General features: G+C 39.6%; 1 protein-coding gene across 3 annotated transcripts in view; it reads right to left on the reverse strand.

Annotated features, from left to right (window-relative positions):
- The window catches only part of CDCP1 (CUB domain containing protein 1), a 562,995-nt gene that overhangs the window by 16,996 nt on the left and 530,591 nt on the right, over nt 1-15,408 (reverse strand). For all 3 annotated transcript variants that reach the window (XM_069088343.1, XM_069088342.1, XM_069088344.1), the window contains 2 exons: nt 5,653-5,874; nt 1,003-1,383 (listed from right to left, as the gene is read on the reverse strand). In XM_069088343.1, the coding sequence (XP_068944444.1) occupies nt 1,003-1,383; nt 5,653-5,874 (603 nt within the window). The remainder of the gene's footprint in view (nt 1-1,002; nt 1,384-5,652; nt 5,875-15,408) is intronic.

Here is a 15,408-nt window from a genome sequence, read left to right on the forward strand (position 1 = left end):
CTCCACGCTATTATGTTTGGAATGTATCCCTCTTTGCCAGTGAAGCCTTTCCCAATGCCACCAATCGCTAGTGCCTTCCCTCCCTAACTACATTGTGCATCTATTTGTATCTATTCATTGAGTTTATGCCGTATATACTTATACCTGAACTTCTTGTTTCCCCAATTAGAATGTTATGGGGATTGTTTCATTTTTTTGTACGTTTATCCCCAAGTGTCTGGCATGGTGCCTGGCACACAGCAAATGCATAATGAATGTTTGTCGATTGATTCTTCTCCTAAGCACAAAGCCCTTCACTGCTTTATTGACAGACCACTCATTCATAGTCATCATAGCCTTCTTCAGAAGTAAGGATTTTCTTTCGTGTGAGTGTGTGTGTGTGTGTGTGTGTGTGTGTGTGTACACAGTAACTGTGATTTCATTGTACTTTGATGAAGAAATTCCCTCTACCAATACAGGTCAGCACCCACTCTGAAATTTATAGTCTTAGTCACCTGGGACATACACATAAAGCAACTGACCCAGAGTCACACGGCCATTATGTATTACACGTGGTACTTGGGCCCAGGGCTTCCTGACTCCACAGCCAGCTCTTGGTCACTACAACACGGCCATCTCTCACATTTTAATTAGGAAAATAACTTACTTATTTTACTTATCAGGAAAATTCCAAGTGCTGAAAGAATTCAGCAGACAGAGGGTGGGAAGAGATCTTGAGCAAGATTAGCATGGAAGGATTTTCCATAGTTGTCTTGGGTGACCCTTTCCACAACAACAATGGACCCTTATTGTCAGGGAATCCTTCCTCATGTCTTAAGGTCTATAGCATTCCGTGAGAAGTCAATGATGAAGCCTGTATTAGAAGTCATTATATCTCAAGTTTTAGCCTGGCTCACTGAACCATCCCATCTCCCCATTTTGATCGTCAGCATCCTTTTATTTTTCTTAAGGAAAGAGTAGGGGGGTTGTTGCATCTAAGGGAGCCCCAGGAAAGCACCTCACCTTTGAGAGAGTGTATAAAAGTCACCGCCATCCCCTGTCTGAGCGATTCTCTAGAGAACCCCGGGAAGAACGTTCTGAGGACCACGGAGATGTTCGTTTTCACCTGAATTTTCTCGATGGACCCCCCAGGGCAGAAGGAGCCAAAATGGAGGTTCTGGCCTTGAACAGCACTGGCTAGGATATAACTGAATGTGGTTTCACAGTTCTTGTCATGAGTGTGCTGCTGAAGCTTCTCTGCAGGAGTCAACTGAAGGCTGATTTTGTCCTTTGGAACTAGCAGCTTCCATGTATAGTCATGTAGCTGAACAGGCAGCTGGATGATGTCACTGGGGACGAGAAGATTGTAGCTCTTCCTGCTGCAGTATCCGGGGTCCATACAACCTACACAAATAAGGGGAGAAGACCAATCAATCAGACAAGCATGAATTAAGCACCCACAATGAACTGTGCAAGACCCTGGGGAATACAGACTTTTTTTTTGGTTTTCATTACATTTATTTTATGTTTATTCTTTCTGAATAAATGGGTAGCTCCCTTAATGGAGTACGCCAACTCAGACCAATGTGAGCCCTCTTACACGGCTTCCATTAGAATTTCCCTCCTTGCTCTCCATTGGCTAGGTGCAGCCTCCTGAACTGCCCACGGCATGCTTTCCTCAAACAGCTCCTCAAGGATGCGTACAAGCCTCTGACCCCTCACCTGATCAGAAGCCTGGCCCTGCTACATGGATACAGAGATTTTTTTTTTTTTAAGCAATCGGGGTTAAGTAACTTGCTCAAGGTTACACAGCCAGTTAATTCTGGGTGTGGTGCTGAGTGTCTGAGCCCGGGATTCGATCTCCAGGTCGTCCCAACACTGGAGCCGGTGCTCTTACTTGCTGTGCTACCTGGCCGCCCCAAGATACAGAGATTTTTAAAAAGGAGTAATCTCTTCTCTTATGGAATTTATATTAACTATCAAATTGTTTTAATATATTAAATGTACAAAAACTATTCAAAGATATTTTAGGGGATGGTTCTGTCTCTTATGATATTAAAATCATAGGAGAGAGGGAAAAAACACAAAGTAATTAAATATCAGGATTCACTACAGTAAAATATTGTGTTATTTCTTCAGTCTTTGTGAGAGATTTGGATTTGAGTAATGGTTCTGTCATTTACTAGCTGATTGTGACCTTGGACAACTAAATTAACTTCTGTAGGTTCCAGTTTTCCCGTCTTTAAATGAGGGGTGTGATCTAAGGCTTTGTTTAATTCAAGTAAATGATTTGACACATTTATTACTTACTATATGCAAGGGAGAGAAAAATTTAAAAATGACAGCTGCTTTAATCAAGATAACTTACAATCTAGTAGGAGGAATGTAACAAACCCAGAAATGTACATGATGCCTGGAAGAATGTTATTAGAGCATAGGAAGATCTTAACAAAATACAATAAGAAATGTGCCCACTGCATCCTGGGCCATTTCCAGTCTTTCTGATCAATATCTGGCCATTGGACCCAGATGGCTCCAGAGGATAAAATGAGGTCGGTGACTTTGCACAGCCCTCCCTCACTTAAATCCAATTCACTTGCATGTCATGGCATCACCTCCCTGATGTCATAATCATCTTCAAGAATGAAGGACAAAAAAACAACAAGAAGAAATGTGACGAGGGAGAGATTGCTTTCATCTAGGGGTAGGAAATGAGGGAAGGTGTAGATTAGGGAAGGAAGTATCTGAGCTGTCCTTTAAGATTCAACAGATGGTGATATAGAAGGCATGGTCTACAAGCATGGGGTTCAACCTGTGTGAAAGTAGAAAGGTCAACGAGAAGAATAGCATGGTATGGAAGGCCTTGAATGTCAGACTCAAGTTCTGAAGCAAAGGAGTGGCATGGTTAGACACATCCTTTAGAAAGATCACGATGGCAGTGGAAGGAAGGGAATGGAGAAGGGATAGAGTCCAGGCAAGAGGTAAAGAGGTCTTCATCTAAGGGCAGGGGCCATGTAAGTGGACATGAAAAGCCAGGTGGCTGAATCCTTATGGCCTAGGGAGACTCAACAAGCAACAAGACTTGGCAGTTGGTTGAGGGGAGAGGGCATCATCAAAGATGACATGCTTAATAAATGCCAGTTGACTAACTTAAGTTATAAAAAAACTCTGAGTGATTGAGAGGGGTGGTAGTCCCATCATCAGAAATGGGAAAGCTGGATGGAGGCACAGGCTTTAAGGGAAAACATTGAGTTCAGTCTGGGACATGCTAACTTTGAGTGGGATATCCCAGCGGAGGTGTCCAGGAGGCAGTAGGAAATGGTGTGAGATCCTGTCTCTAAAATTCTGTGATTCTACTTTCTAAAAACTGTTTTTGGAAATCTGTCAATTTCATTTCTGTAAGGCAAAGCTTCTTAACTTTTAAAAATATTTTATGGGACCCCTCTGGCAGACTGGTGAACCCTGTGTATGGACCTCTTTTCAGAATGCTGTTTTTAAGTAATTGAAGGAAATAATTAAATTTCAGTTAGATGCTGGAAAATAAAGATGTGGTTTTTTTTCATCCAAATTTGTGGACCTCTTGAAATCTCTCAGCCTAGCTCTAAGGTGTCTCAAACTCAAGGCCTATGATAATTGAGGTCTGTGGCTTTTGAGACCATTCCATTACTATGTGGGCCATCTAAAACACGAGATTTATTCTTTCCCCTTCCCCCCACCCTGAGCACATTATATATTCACTGCTCATCCATAGTGATTATCTCTTAAGAGTCAAACACTGCATATGACCTGGGCAGGAAGACGGGTGATGAGAATGATCCTTCTAATATTAGACATCATCCATTCCAACATCCCTTCCCTCACTCTGTAGATGAGGCATCTGACCCCTTGAGAGGTTGAAGCCACTCCTCTGAGGTCGCATAGCTAACTACACAGGCAGGGAGTCTGAACAGGAATGGAGGTCACCTGATAGGTGATGACTTTTTTTTTAAACACCATTATGTCAGAGAAAGCAGTTGACCAGCGCTGTACAACAGAGCCATGTTTGACCACCAACTAGTGCTCAAGAACAATAGCTTCTGATAGTGCTATTCCTGTTTATCGCAGATATAATAGCTCCTTCTTTTAAAGATGAAAACCAATACACCCCACAAGGCTAAATGGCCACAACTCAGGTCCTATGACAAATTCTGGTTAAGCAATGAATGGGTGAAGATTACAGCTCATCTGAGCTGGCTATTACTAAGCCATGACACCACCACACACAACTAGATGCAGGTTGCTGCATGTATCATTTGGGGTTACATATGGTGCCAGTCTCCAGTAATAGGGCAATTACTTGAAATGGTGACTGGATAATAATATAAGGGAAATTGACTAGAGTTTCCAAGCCAGCCTTAAGTGACTTTGGGCAAGAACTGTAACCCTTTCATCCTCATAACAACCCTGTGTAGCAGGTGCTATTATTATCCTATTTTGCAGATGAGGAAACTGAGACTGAGAGTGAATAAGTGACTTATCCAGGGCCATACAATTAGGAAGTTTCTGAGGCAGGATTTGAACTCAGGTCTTCCTGAATTGAGTTCCAGCACCTCTCAGTTACCTCATCTATCTACAACTCCTCCCCAGGTTCCTGAAAGTTCTCTAGGGGATGGGTTGCTCATGGTGGAACTTCTCCTTACTTCCAGTGCTCCTCTCCCTTCTCCCACCCCCAAATTCAAATCCTTACTGGATCTGGCTCAGGAATAGGTCCAAGTGGCTATGGCTGTGCTTTTATCTATGACATTTCACTTTTTTCACAAACCTCAGTAAAGAAGGGTGAAAGTTCTCTGGTGATTAATAAATGCCTGTGGATTTATTGACATCTACAGTGTGGTGCCACAGAAAGATCGATGGATTTGGAATAAGAAGCCCTGAGACCAAATTTCAGCATTGCTACTTACTATCTGTGTGACCTCTGGGGCTTCACTTGCCTCATCTGTAAAATGGGAACTTGAGGTAAAATGGACTAGATGACCTCTGCAGGTTCTTCCTGATGATCCTGCCTGTGCTTTTTGCTGCTTTGCTCAGTTCCTGGCACATAGTAAACACTTAATTACTGCATCCAGTGCCATCCCTGCCTGGATGCTCTTCCTGTGCATTGCCAGCTCCCTCGAAGGCTTAGCTCAATGTCCATGCCAACAAGAGGTTACTCCTTATTCCCCTAGTTTTAGTACCCTCACATGTTACTTGGTATTTTTAAGTATATATTTGAATTGCTTTGTTTGGCACATGCTATTTCCCAACGGAAAGGGCAGTCAAACGTAAGTTTCTTGAGGACAGGGACTACTTGATTTCCATCTTTGTTAGCCTAATGCCTGGTGCTTAATAAATACCCTCCAACTCATTCTTTGTATCCCAGTCTCTAGCACTGTGCTGGTACATGGTAGGTAGGTGCTTAGTGAGTGTGATTACTGAATTAGGTCATTACATTTAGAGCTTGTTGGGTCATAATGTTTGGATAAATAGATACTCCCCTTTCCTTCTTCCCTCCCCCTTGCCAGAAAACCCAAAAGGGGGCAGGGTGGGGCAGGCAAAGTAGGATAAAAATGCAGAGAAACAAAACACCAGAGTTCTAGAGTCTATAGGGGTAAAGAGAAGGCCAGAGCATGCCAAGAACCAGAAAACAAATCCTACTGATTGTTTTTTCTGCACGAATCCATAGGCGGGTCATATCATCACAAAGAAATGAAATCTCATGTTTGTTGCCAGATGTCAAAGTCAGGTTGGGGCTGCATCTTGTGGACCCCTCACAGATTAAACAGGCAGGAACAAAGTGCCGGCTCGTCTTGACTGGTTTTGGCTCAATGGTCAGTGACATGGCTTTTTCACTTCTCAAATCAACTGTGTAGATCTTGTCTGGAAAAAAAAAATCATCATTAGCAACCAAAGAAAATCATAAGTCCAACTGTGTGATATCATGGATAATGTGTTGGATTTGGAAGTGGGGAGACTTGGCCTTGAATTCTGCTGTGGATACTAAGTACCTCTGTGACCCTGGACAAGTGACTTAATTTCTCTGAGACTTACTTTCCATACCTGTAAAATGGGAGGAATAACAGCTCCTACTCTCAGGGTTATTGTGAGCATCAAATGATGCTTTGTACTATGCTTGCCTAGAGATGGCATGCTACAGTGGACTTAGAGGCAGGAAGACTTGAAGTCAAATCCCACCTCAGATACATGCTATCTCTGCTACCCTGGACAATGCCCTCCATGGCTTTGGATTGTAACATCCATTAGATTGTAAGTTTCTTGAAGGCAGGGACTGTCTTTTGCTTCTTTTGTATTTTCAGTGTGTAGCATAGTGCCTGGCACATAGTAGGTGCTTAATAAGTGTCCACTGATTAAAAATTGAAATTTGATTAAAATAAGGGAGTAGAACCAGATCTCCTCCAAGATCCCTTTGGGTTCTAGATCCTTTAAGTGGCAGGGTTGGAATTTGGACCCAACCTTAGGAACTCTAGGCCTAGCACTTTATTCCAACTGAAGAGGGATTACAGAATTCAAAATTTTTTAAATTTTATTTTTAATTTATGGAATAAAACAAACATTTCTGTAACATAGCACAATAAAAGGATGATTATACATGAAACCGTAAATCTTCTATGCAAAACTTGCTCTTCCTTTTAAATATACAACAAAATTATCAGTAAATTCCTTTTTTTCTTCCCTCTCCCCCATCCTTGCCATAGAGATGACTTTGATTAGATACAAATGGGTGTATATATATATATATATCAATACACATATACAGATGTTTGTATGTATATATACACACAAATGTAATTACTCTACACATACTTCTATTTATCAGTTCTTTTTCTAGATGCAGATAGCTCCTTTCTTCATATGTCCTTTATAGTTAATTTGGATATTTATATTAGAGAAAATAATTTATTTGCTTGAAGTCATTCTTGAAACAATATTGCTGTTACTGTATACAGTGTTCTCTTGGTTTTGTTTGCTCATTTCACTCTTCATTATTTTGTGCAAATCTTTCCATGTTTTTCTAAGATTATTGAGCTTATCATTTCTTATAGCACAGTAGTATTCCATAACAATCATATACCACAACTTGTTCAGCCATTCCCCGATTGATGAGCATCTCTGCAATTTCCAGTTCTTTGTCAGTACAAAGAGAGCTGCTATAAACATTTTAGCACATATAGGTTCTTTTCAAAATTTAAGGTTGCCTATATGGACTTGGAGTTAAGTGACCTGGGTTTTGAAACTTAACTTTGCTGCTATCTGTGTGGCAAATCACTTGAACTCTCTGGGGCTCAGTTTCCCCATCTGTAAAAAAGGAAGGGAAAATGGTTCTCTCATCTTTAAATCTTAGATTTCTACTGACCTCAAATGTATTTAAGAAAGTCAGAGACATTAAGGATCAAGGGCTACTGGCCCTAATTATACTTTTTCCTTTGCCTAGATTTCTATGATTCTTATACTTAGAGAAAGTTTAATTCTGAAACTTGTGATTTACTTAAGCAGGGTATGAAGAAAACCTAGAAGACTTTCAAAATTCAGCACTATTAACAGAAAAACTACTGAAAAGTAATATTAGTTTGTTGTCCATTAGACTGTAAGCTCCTTGAGGGCAGGGACTCTCTTTTGTCTCTTTTTGTATCCCCAGTGCTTAGTACAGTGCCTGACACATAGCAGGCCCTTAATAAATGTTTACTGAATTGAAATATAAAAATATGTGCTTTGGCTTTTTACAATGGGAAAGAAAGTTTCAGGGGAAAGAAATAAAAAGCCTCCCCCACCCCCAAAAGTCACCTACCCATACTCTATCCTATAACTAACCTTAAAGTTAGCTTGAAACTCTCAACCAGTGTCTAGAATAAGGAGAGTGCTAGGAGAAAAATGTTCAAAAGTAAGGCTAGAAATTGAAGGTGACCCAGGGCTATCTCAGAGATGTTGAGATACAGTCCATCTGTCTGGTTACTTACTTACACTATCATTCCAAATGGGATCAATCAGGGGGAAATGCCTTCTGATTTATATCTCTAGTCAGCCATTAGCTGAGTAAGAAATATCCCTTTTGAAATATCAGGTCATATAATCAGTATCTTTCCAATTACACCAAGATCCAAGAGATGGAGCCCTGGCAATAGCTATCTAGCAGGGCAACCAGCTTGGGACTGAAATCTAGTGCTGGGGGGGGGCATTCCTGCCTCACCTCACTTAGCTTTCCTACAGCATTACATTGTGCTTTTGCAAGACTCTAGGACTGCACAACAGTCAAAAAACTTCCTGGGTACCATTTTGATTCAAGATGGCATACAAGCACAGATCAAATTTAAAGCATATTGTGTAATATGCTTTATCACAACAGTAGGAAACCAAAATTTGGTCAAAATTAATGAGGTCCTTTCAAAGTCATTCTTTGTATTTGTATCAAGTGGTTGAGGTGAAACAGAGACCTCATTTTGTTGAGCCAACCAGCATGGAGAATGTAATCATTCTAATTCTTTAGACGATGGGGAATGCCAAGAGGATTTCAGCTCTTTCAGTCACTGAATAAGCATTAGTTAAGTGATTATCATGGCCAGGTACTGTCCTAAGTGCAGCATAGTTCAGTGGAAAGACTGTAGGATTTGAAGATGAAGGACCCGAGTCTGAATAGACTATTCCATTTATTCTCTATGTGACCTTGGGTAGTTAACTTCTTGGGTCTCAGTTTCCTCAACTATAAAATGAGCTCAGACTAGATGACCTTGAAGGGCCCTTCCATTTCCAAATCTATCATCCTGTGACTTTCAGCCCAATGAAAGGATTCAATGAATGCATAGAAGTTTTTTGGATTATGCCATTTTATACTTGTCTTAAATATGTCAAGCCCATGATGTCACACAGAAGATGGGTTTATATTTGCATCCTGGACCCATCTGGTAATCTGGTGAATCCTATAGATCCTTTCTCAGAATAATGTATTACAAAATAAAATGCATAGGATTAAAAAGGAAATAAGTTATGTTAAAGTAGTTATCAAAATACAAGAAAACTAAGTACATAGACTCCAATTTAAGAAACCTAGATTTAATCTTAGGTTGACTTTAAAAATTAGTAATAATAATAATATACTGCCTTTGGACAGATTTCCATACTGGGAATATCTGAAAGTTCTATATCAGGGGTGGGAAACTTGCTGCCTTGAGGCCACATATGGCTTTTTGACTGAGTCCAAGTTTTATAGAACAAATCCCCTTCATAAAAGGATTTGTTCTGTAAAACTTGGACTCAGTCAAAAGGCCGAACTTGAGGACCTAGACAGCCACATGTGGCCTTGAGACTTCGGGTTCTTTGGTTTTTGGTTTTTTAATAAAGAAGTATTTATTAAGTGCCAGGAACTCTGCTAAATTAAATAAAATACTTGTGAAATCTCCTAAACTATAGAATCTTGGTAATATGGAAATTCCTTCCTAGAAGACAACTATATTTTCTCCTATTTTTTATTTTTTTGTTTTATCACATAAATGGCCTTTAGGGCTTCATAGGAGTTACACAGAACACATTCATTACTACTAGCTACTCTAAAGCAAATTTATTGGGCCTGACAGAGTTCCAGGTACACAGTGTAGAAATTGTCCAAACACTTCCACCCAAGTATGAATTCTTTTAAGTGTGTGACATAGGAAGACAGGAAAGAATGCCATTCTCTGTCTGACCCACAGCTACCCTGCTTTGTTTTGATAACAATGTTTCTGTAACTTAGAGTTTCTTCTCTTATGGTGTAAGAAAATAGGACAAAACCAAATTCTACCGTGGCAAATCTGTGCTACTGTATTTTGTACATGACAATGCCACATAACCCACCCATGAGTCTATTCTCTTATCTTTCTTTTCCTCCATAAATCTTTGTGAGGATGATCTACAGACATATCCAGGATATCCTTAATGAAAATAATCAGAAAGCAAGAGGTGGGCTTTCACAGGTGATTTATAACAACAGATTGTATCTTTGTAGTCACATGATTGGCAAAAGCCCAGAGAATACAAAGTCTCCCTAGGTTTACTGTTTCGTTATTAAAGAAATGGCATTTGACTCTGTTTCCTTATTTGTAAAACGAAAGAGTTGGACTAGATGGCCTCTGAGGATCATCCGAGATATATATAGTCCTCTTCCCAGGTAGAGCAAAGCATAGGCTTAGAGTGCTGGGCTTGGTATGCCTGAGCTCAAAACCAGCCTCAGACACTTACTAACTGTGTGACCCTGGGCAAGTCACTTAACTTACCTTTTAGGGTTGTTGTGAGAATTAAATAAGATGATAAATTATTGTCATGAATAATCATTAGTAATACAAATACTTAATGTAAGTGGTTTATTATAAATTATGGACCGATAATAGAATATAATTAAATGTAAGGTAGTGATACAAACCCTACTCGCATGCCACTTCTCCCTACAAAGATCTTAGCTTTAGGGCTGAAGGGATCATAGAAACCATCCAAATCCAATCCTCTCATCTTATAGAGGAAACTGTTCCAAAGACACATCGCTGGTGCTTGTCTAAGGCAGGATTAGAGCCTGTGCCTTCCTGACGCCAAGCCTAGCACGCTGCCCGCTACAACATGCTGTCTCTACCGTGTGTCTCATGCAGGTGTTAAGATCACAGGAGATTGTGATAGATTTGACCCCAGAGATGATTATTCCATCGCCTTCTGATTGTTCACGTCAAGCTAGGCACAAATTATAAAGATGAACGCTTCACTAAAGGTTTCTGCAATCCTCACAAAGCATGTCCTGCCCAGGGATTTCCCACAGAAGGTAAGGCCCTCCAGATGCTTGCTTTTGTGAATAATGTTGTATGGATTGCATCAATCCCTGGATATGTTAGGCCCTACCAGGCCTCCTTAATGTGATACATAGTCACTGAGGAGGCTGTCGAAAAAAACCAAAAGGAAAACCAAAACACTTTAGAATGCCTTTTCTCAAGACCATAATATACAGTTGGAAGGGCAATCTGTTGAATATATCTGAATAGGACAGTACCAGTGGGCAAGAGGTTGGTTCTCAGACAGAACAATTGAAAACAAAGGAGAAAATGTGTTGGATTGTATTTACTAAACTGTGCATTACTTCTGATGTTCCAACATGCCTCCCTACACCTCCCTTCCATAAAAACCACCAGTGGTACAGTAAAATAGTGCTGAACTTTTCAACAGAACATAAAAGTAATGGAACCTGAATATGAATCCTGATTCTGCCAGGATTCTTCCTGTTTGACCATGGGTGAGTCACTTAATCTCTCAGGGCCTCAGTTTCTTCATCTATAAAATAAGGTTGTTGCATTAGATGGTCTTTAAAGTCATCTTCTAACTCTAGATCTATGCTCCTAAAATGTTCTCCCCACTGAAAATCTTTTTTTTAAATAATATTTTATTCCCCACCAATTACATGTTAAAGCAATTTTTAACATTTTTTAAAAGAAAGTTTGAGTTCCCAGTTCTATTCCTCCTCCCTGAGAGGGTAAGTAATCTGATATAGGTTATACATACATAATCATGTAAAGAATTTCCATATTATTGATAGAAGACTCAAATAAAAAAGGTGAAAAATAATATGCTTTAGTCTATATTCAGACACTATTAGTTCTTTCTCTGAAGGTAGATACCATTTTTCATCATGAGTCCTTTGGGATTTTCTTGGATCATTATATTGCTGAGAATAACTAAATACCACTGCTAGGTCTGTATCCCCAAAATATTTTTTTTAAAAAGGAAGAGGACCTATTTATACAAAATTTAAATTTATATAAATATAAATTTATGTAAATATATATTTATATAAATATATATTTATAGCAGCTCTTTTTGAGATGGCTAAGAACTGGAAATCTAGAAGATGCCCATCAACTGGGGAATGGCTGAACAAGCTGTGGTATATGATTGTGATGGAATATTATTATGCTATAAGAAATGACAAGCAGGATGATTTCAGAAAAAACTGAAATATTTACATGAACTGACGCAAAGTGAAGTGAGCAGAACCAGGAGAACCTCAAAATAATAAGTGCTACTCATATAGCACTTTGCAATTTGTAAAATCACTTTGTAAATATTATCTAATTTTATTCTCCCAATGACTTAGGGAGGTAGGTACAATTATTATCCCCATTTTCCACATGATGAAGTTGAGGTTAAAACTGATTTGACTATGGTCACTCAGGTGGGATTTGAACAGGTGTTTGAAAAGGTCTTTTTGACTTCAAGTCCAGTAACCTATCCACTGCGCTACCTAGCTGCCAATTTCTGAGGAGCTAAAGTTAAAAGTGACTCAGTGAGCAATAGAGAGACACATGGTGGTTAAGTAAAACATATCCAAGGATAATCTACATGCAAAAAACCGGGTAAGGGATGTTTTTAAGGAAATATGTGATCAGAAAAGGAGGTGTACCTCACGTTTGGAGTGAGAACAAAGATGGATAGCTTGAGTACCACACAGATGCCTGAGCCTTTCAGCACCTTGGCTAGATCCTCTTGGGGTGAAGTCATGGGAGAACAAGGAAGGAGAATGGTCTAGGAAGGCATGGATGAGCAGTGATGTACACTGAGAGGATGAAGAAATGTCAGCAGCATTATGGATCCACAGCAATATTGAAGTAACCCTGCATTCCTTATGAGTTGAAAGTCTTTTGTTATGTCCCGATGAATTGGACCTGGAGTCAGGAAGATCTAGGTCCAAATCTAACCTCAGATACTTTCTAGCTATGTGAGCCTTGGTGAGACACTTAACTTCTCTCAGCCTCAGTGTATTCATCTCCAAAATGGGGTTAATAATACTACACTACACTACTAGCACTATACTAAGTTATTGCAGGACTCAAATGAGAAAATATATGTAAAGGCCCTTTATAAATATAAACAAAGCCCTCATAGGTATTTTATTAAAAATATTAAGTAGGCACTCAGTTTTTTTTTTTAAGAATAGGCAAAGGAGGGATGGGCCTGTTATTTCATCAATATGGGAACTCCCTCCACCAATACAGATCAGCAACTCCTCTGTAATGTATAACCTTAGAGAGGTTACCTGGGACATTAAGACATTAAGGGATTTGCTCAGGGTCACACAGTTGCTTTGTGTCAGAGGCAGAGCTTGAAGCCCAGTCTCCCAGCTCCCAAATCCAGCTTTTTCTGTCTATGATGGCATGCTGCCTCAGTAGAGCATATTTTAGAACACTCTTCTTCTAAAGAATAAAATATTAAAGTATAGAATATAAAAACCCAAACTACCTCTGAGCTCTCAGAGCTAATTACATCACATAATAAGGCAAGACCCTCTGAACAGTTTTGAAATTACATTGTACAGGGGAACACTAGGTTGTGTGGAATTGGAATGCCTCTAAGATGCAATGAGAGAGGTGGAAACCTCAGCACCGACCAAAGCGATTATTGTATGATTTCCTCAAAGTCCCCAGATGTGGAGCTTGGCTCACTGAGGCTGCTTTCAGTGAAGCAGAGTGCATTATGGGGCATTTCACAACAGCATGACTTGTTTGGAAAGGTGGAGTGGCAAACATAAGATGCAGCCCTTCACATTCCCCACACATACTTTACACAGCTCCAGGCATACAACACTCACCCTCAGGGTCACAGCGGACCTGTTCTCTATTTCCAAGAGCCCCAGGCAGATTATACATTACTCATCCTAAAACACAGAATGGGAGTTTCTCAACAGTGCTCAGGCTCACTTGGTTCAGAGCTACTACAGATTTACCAGGAAAACTTGAGGGAATTGAGAAGATTAGAGCAGTGAGTGGTTAATTGTGAGAATTGAGTGAACCACACTGCCTCCAGCATGACTTAGTTTTAGAGCTAGCTCAATTCTCTTTCCATTCAGTTATGGGGCTAATCCAAATTCTATTTTGTGGGAAAACTCTATTCAGTTGTAGGAACTGGGGGAAAAAACCCTTATTGTATTGTTTGAACCTACCCTTGTGTGACTGGGACACAGCAAATTCTCTACCTGTTGTTTACCTTAATTAAGGATTTAGGTTATGCTGACCAGAAACCAAGTCCAATTCTAAGATTGATGCAAAGAATTTTCTCACAATTGTACATCTCAAGCAACCCACATGATTTATCTTAAAACTGGTCCTGTACTGATCAGTCAGTTATTGTTTCCATGTTCCTTTGTTCACAGACACTTGGGGGAAGTGGGACACATCTTTTTCTTTTTTTTTTAAAAGCAATTGGAGTTAAGTAACTTGCCCAAGGTTACATGGCCAGTTCTTCTGTGTGGGTGTTAAGTATCTGAGGCCAGAACCAATCCCGGGTCCTCCTGACCAGGGCCGGTGCCACCTAGCCGCCCAGAAGCATCTTTTTCTGATTTGAAGGAATTGCACCTGTTCACTCTCCCCTTTCCAATTTGCAAAGTCCCTAAAATTTCCTATAATTAGAAATCAGAATACCTAATGCTGTATCTTGGTAAATTGTTTTGCTTTAATTGGCCTAATTTGATTAGTTGTTTTTTTTTCTTTTTAGTGATTTTATTTGTAGCATCAAAGGTTCTTATTTTCACAGTTATGTCCTATGACCACTATGTGGCCATCTGCCATCACCTACACTATGAAGCCATTATGAACAGAGGGACTTATATGCCAATCACAGCTGCTTCATGGTTCACTGGAGGTTTGATTGGTGTAATCCGTGACATTAGGGCATTCTCCTTGCCCTTCTGTTACTCCGAGAAGATCCAGCAGTTCTTCTGTTTTGTCTCTTCCTTACTTAGGCTCTCTGCTCTGATGTACATTGATGTGAGTATAATTATAGGGATCAGTTTAGGGATTCTAGGCTGCATCTTCATGGATATCTCTTATGGTCACATCTTCTCAATTGTGCTGATGATTCCCAAAAGAGGATCAGTCCCAAAAAAGCCTTTTCCACTTGTCTACCTCAACCCCATTATTCTTATAGATTTTCTGTTTAATTACAATGACGTTGAGGCTTATCTAAAGCCACCTTTGGACTCTGAGTCAGTTCTGGGTTTATTGTTGTCTACGTTCTATATAGTGGTGCCCGCAACCCTGAATTTTGTCATCTATAGCCCCTCAAAAAAGGAAAGGAAGACCTCTGTGAAGACATTCATAGCCTGGAAATACTTCTCAGAGAGATTAATACTAAAGTCTTTTCTATAATGATATGCCTGCTTACACACATATACACAAACAGATCATATTAGTATGTGTATGATTCAATCTGCCATAGTAGATTATGTTTTATATATAGTCATGTATTTTGAATTATATTTATACATATAAAGTTCTACCCTTTATGTACTGACTTAAGTTATTTTGTTGTGTATCCATATCAAGCTCACCATGTTGACTTAACATGTTGACTTGCAGAGAGCATGGAAAATGCTAATAAACATGATTTTTAAAGTAT

The sequence above is a fragment of the Petaurus breviceps genome, unplaced genomic scaffold (genome assembly GCF_028583685.1).
Source record: "Petaurus breviceps papuanus isolate PSGF00001 unplaced genomic scaffold, PetGlider_PUasm1.0 185, whole genome shotgun sequence".
NCBI classification, from domain to species: domain Eukaryota; kingdom Metazoa; phylum Chordata; class Mammalia; order Diprotodontia; family Petauridae; genus Petaurus; species Petaurus breviceps.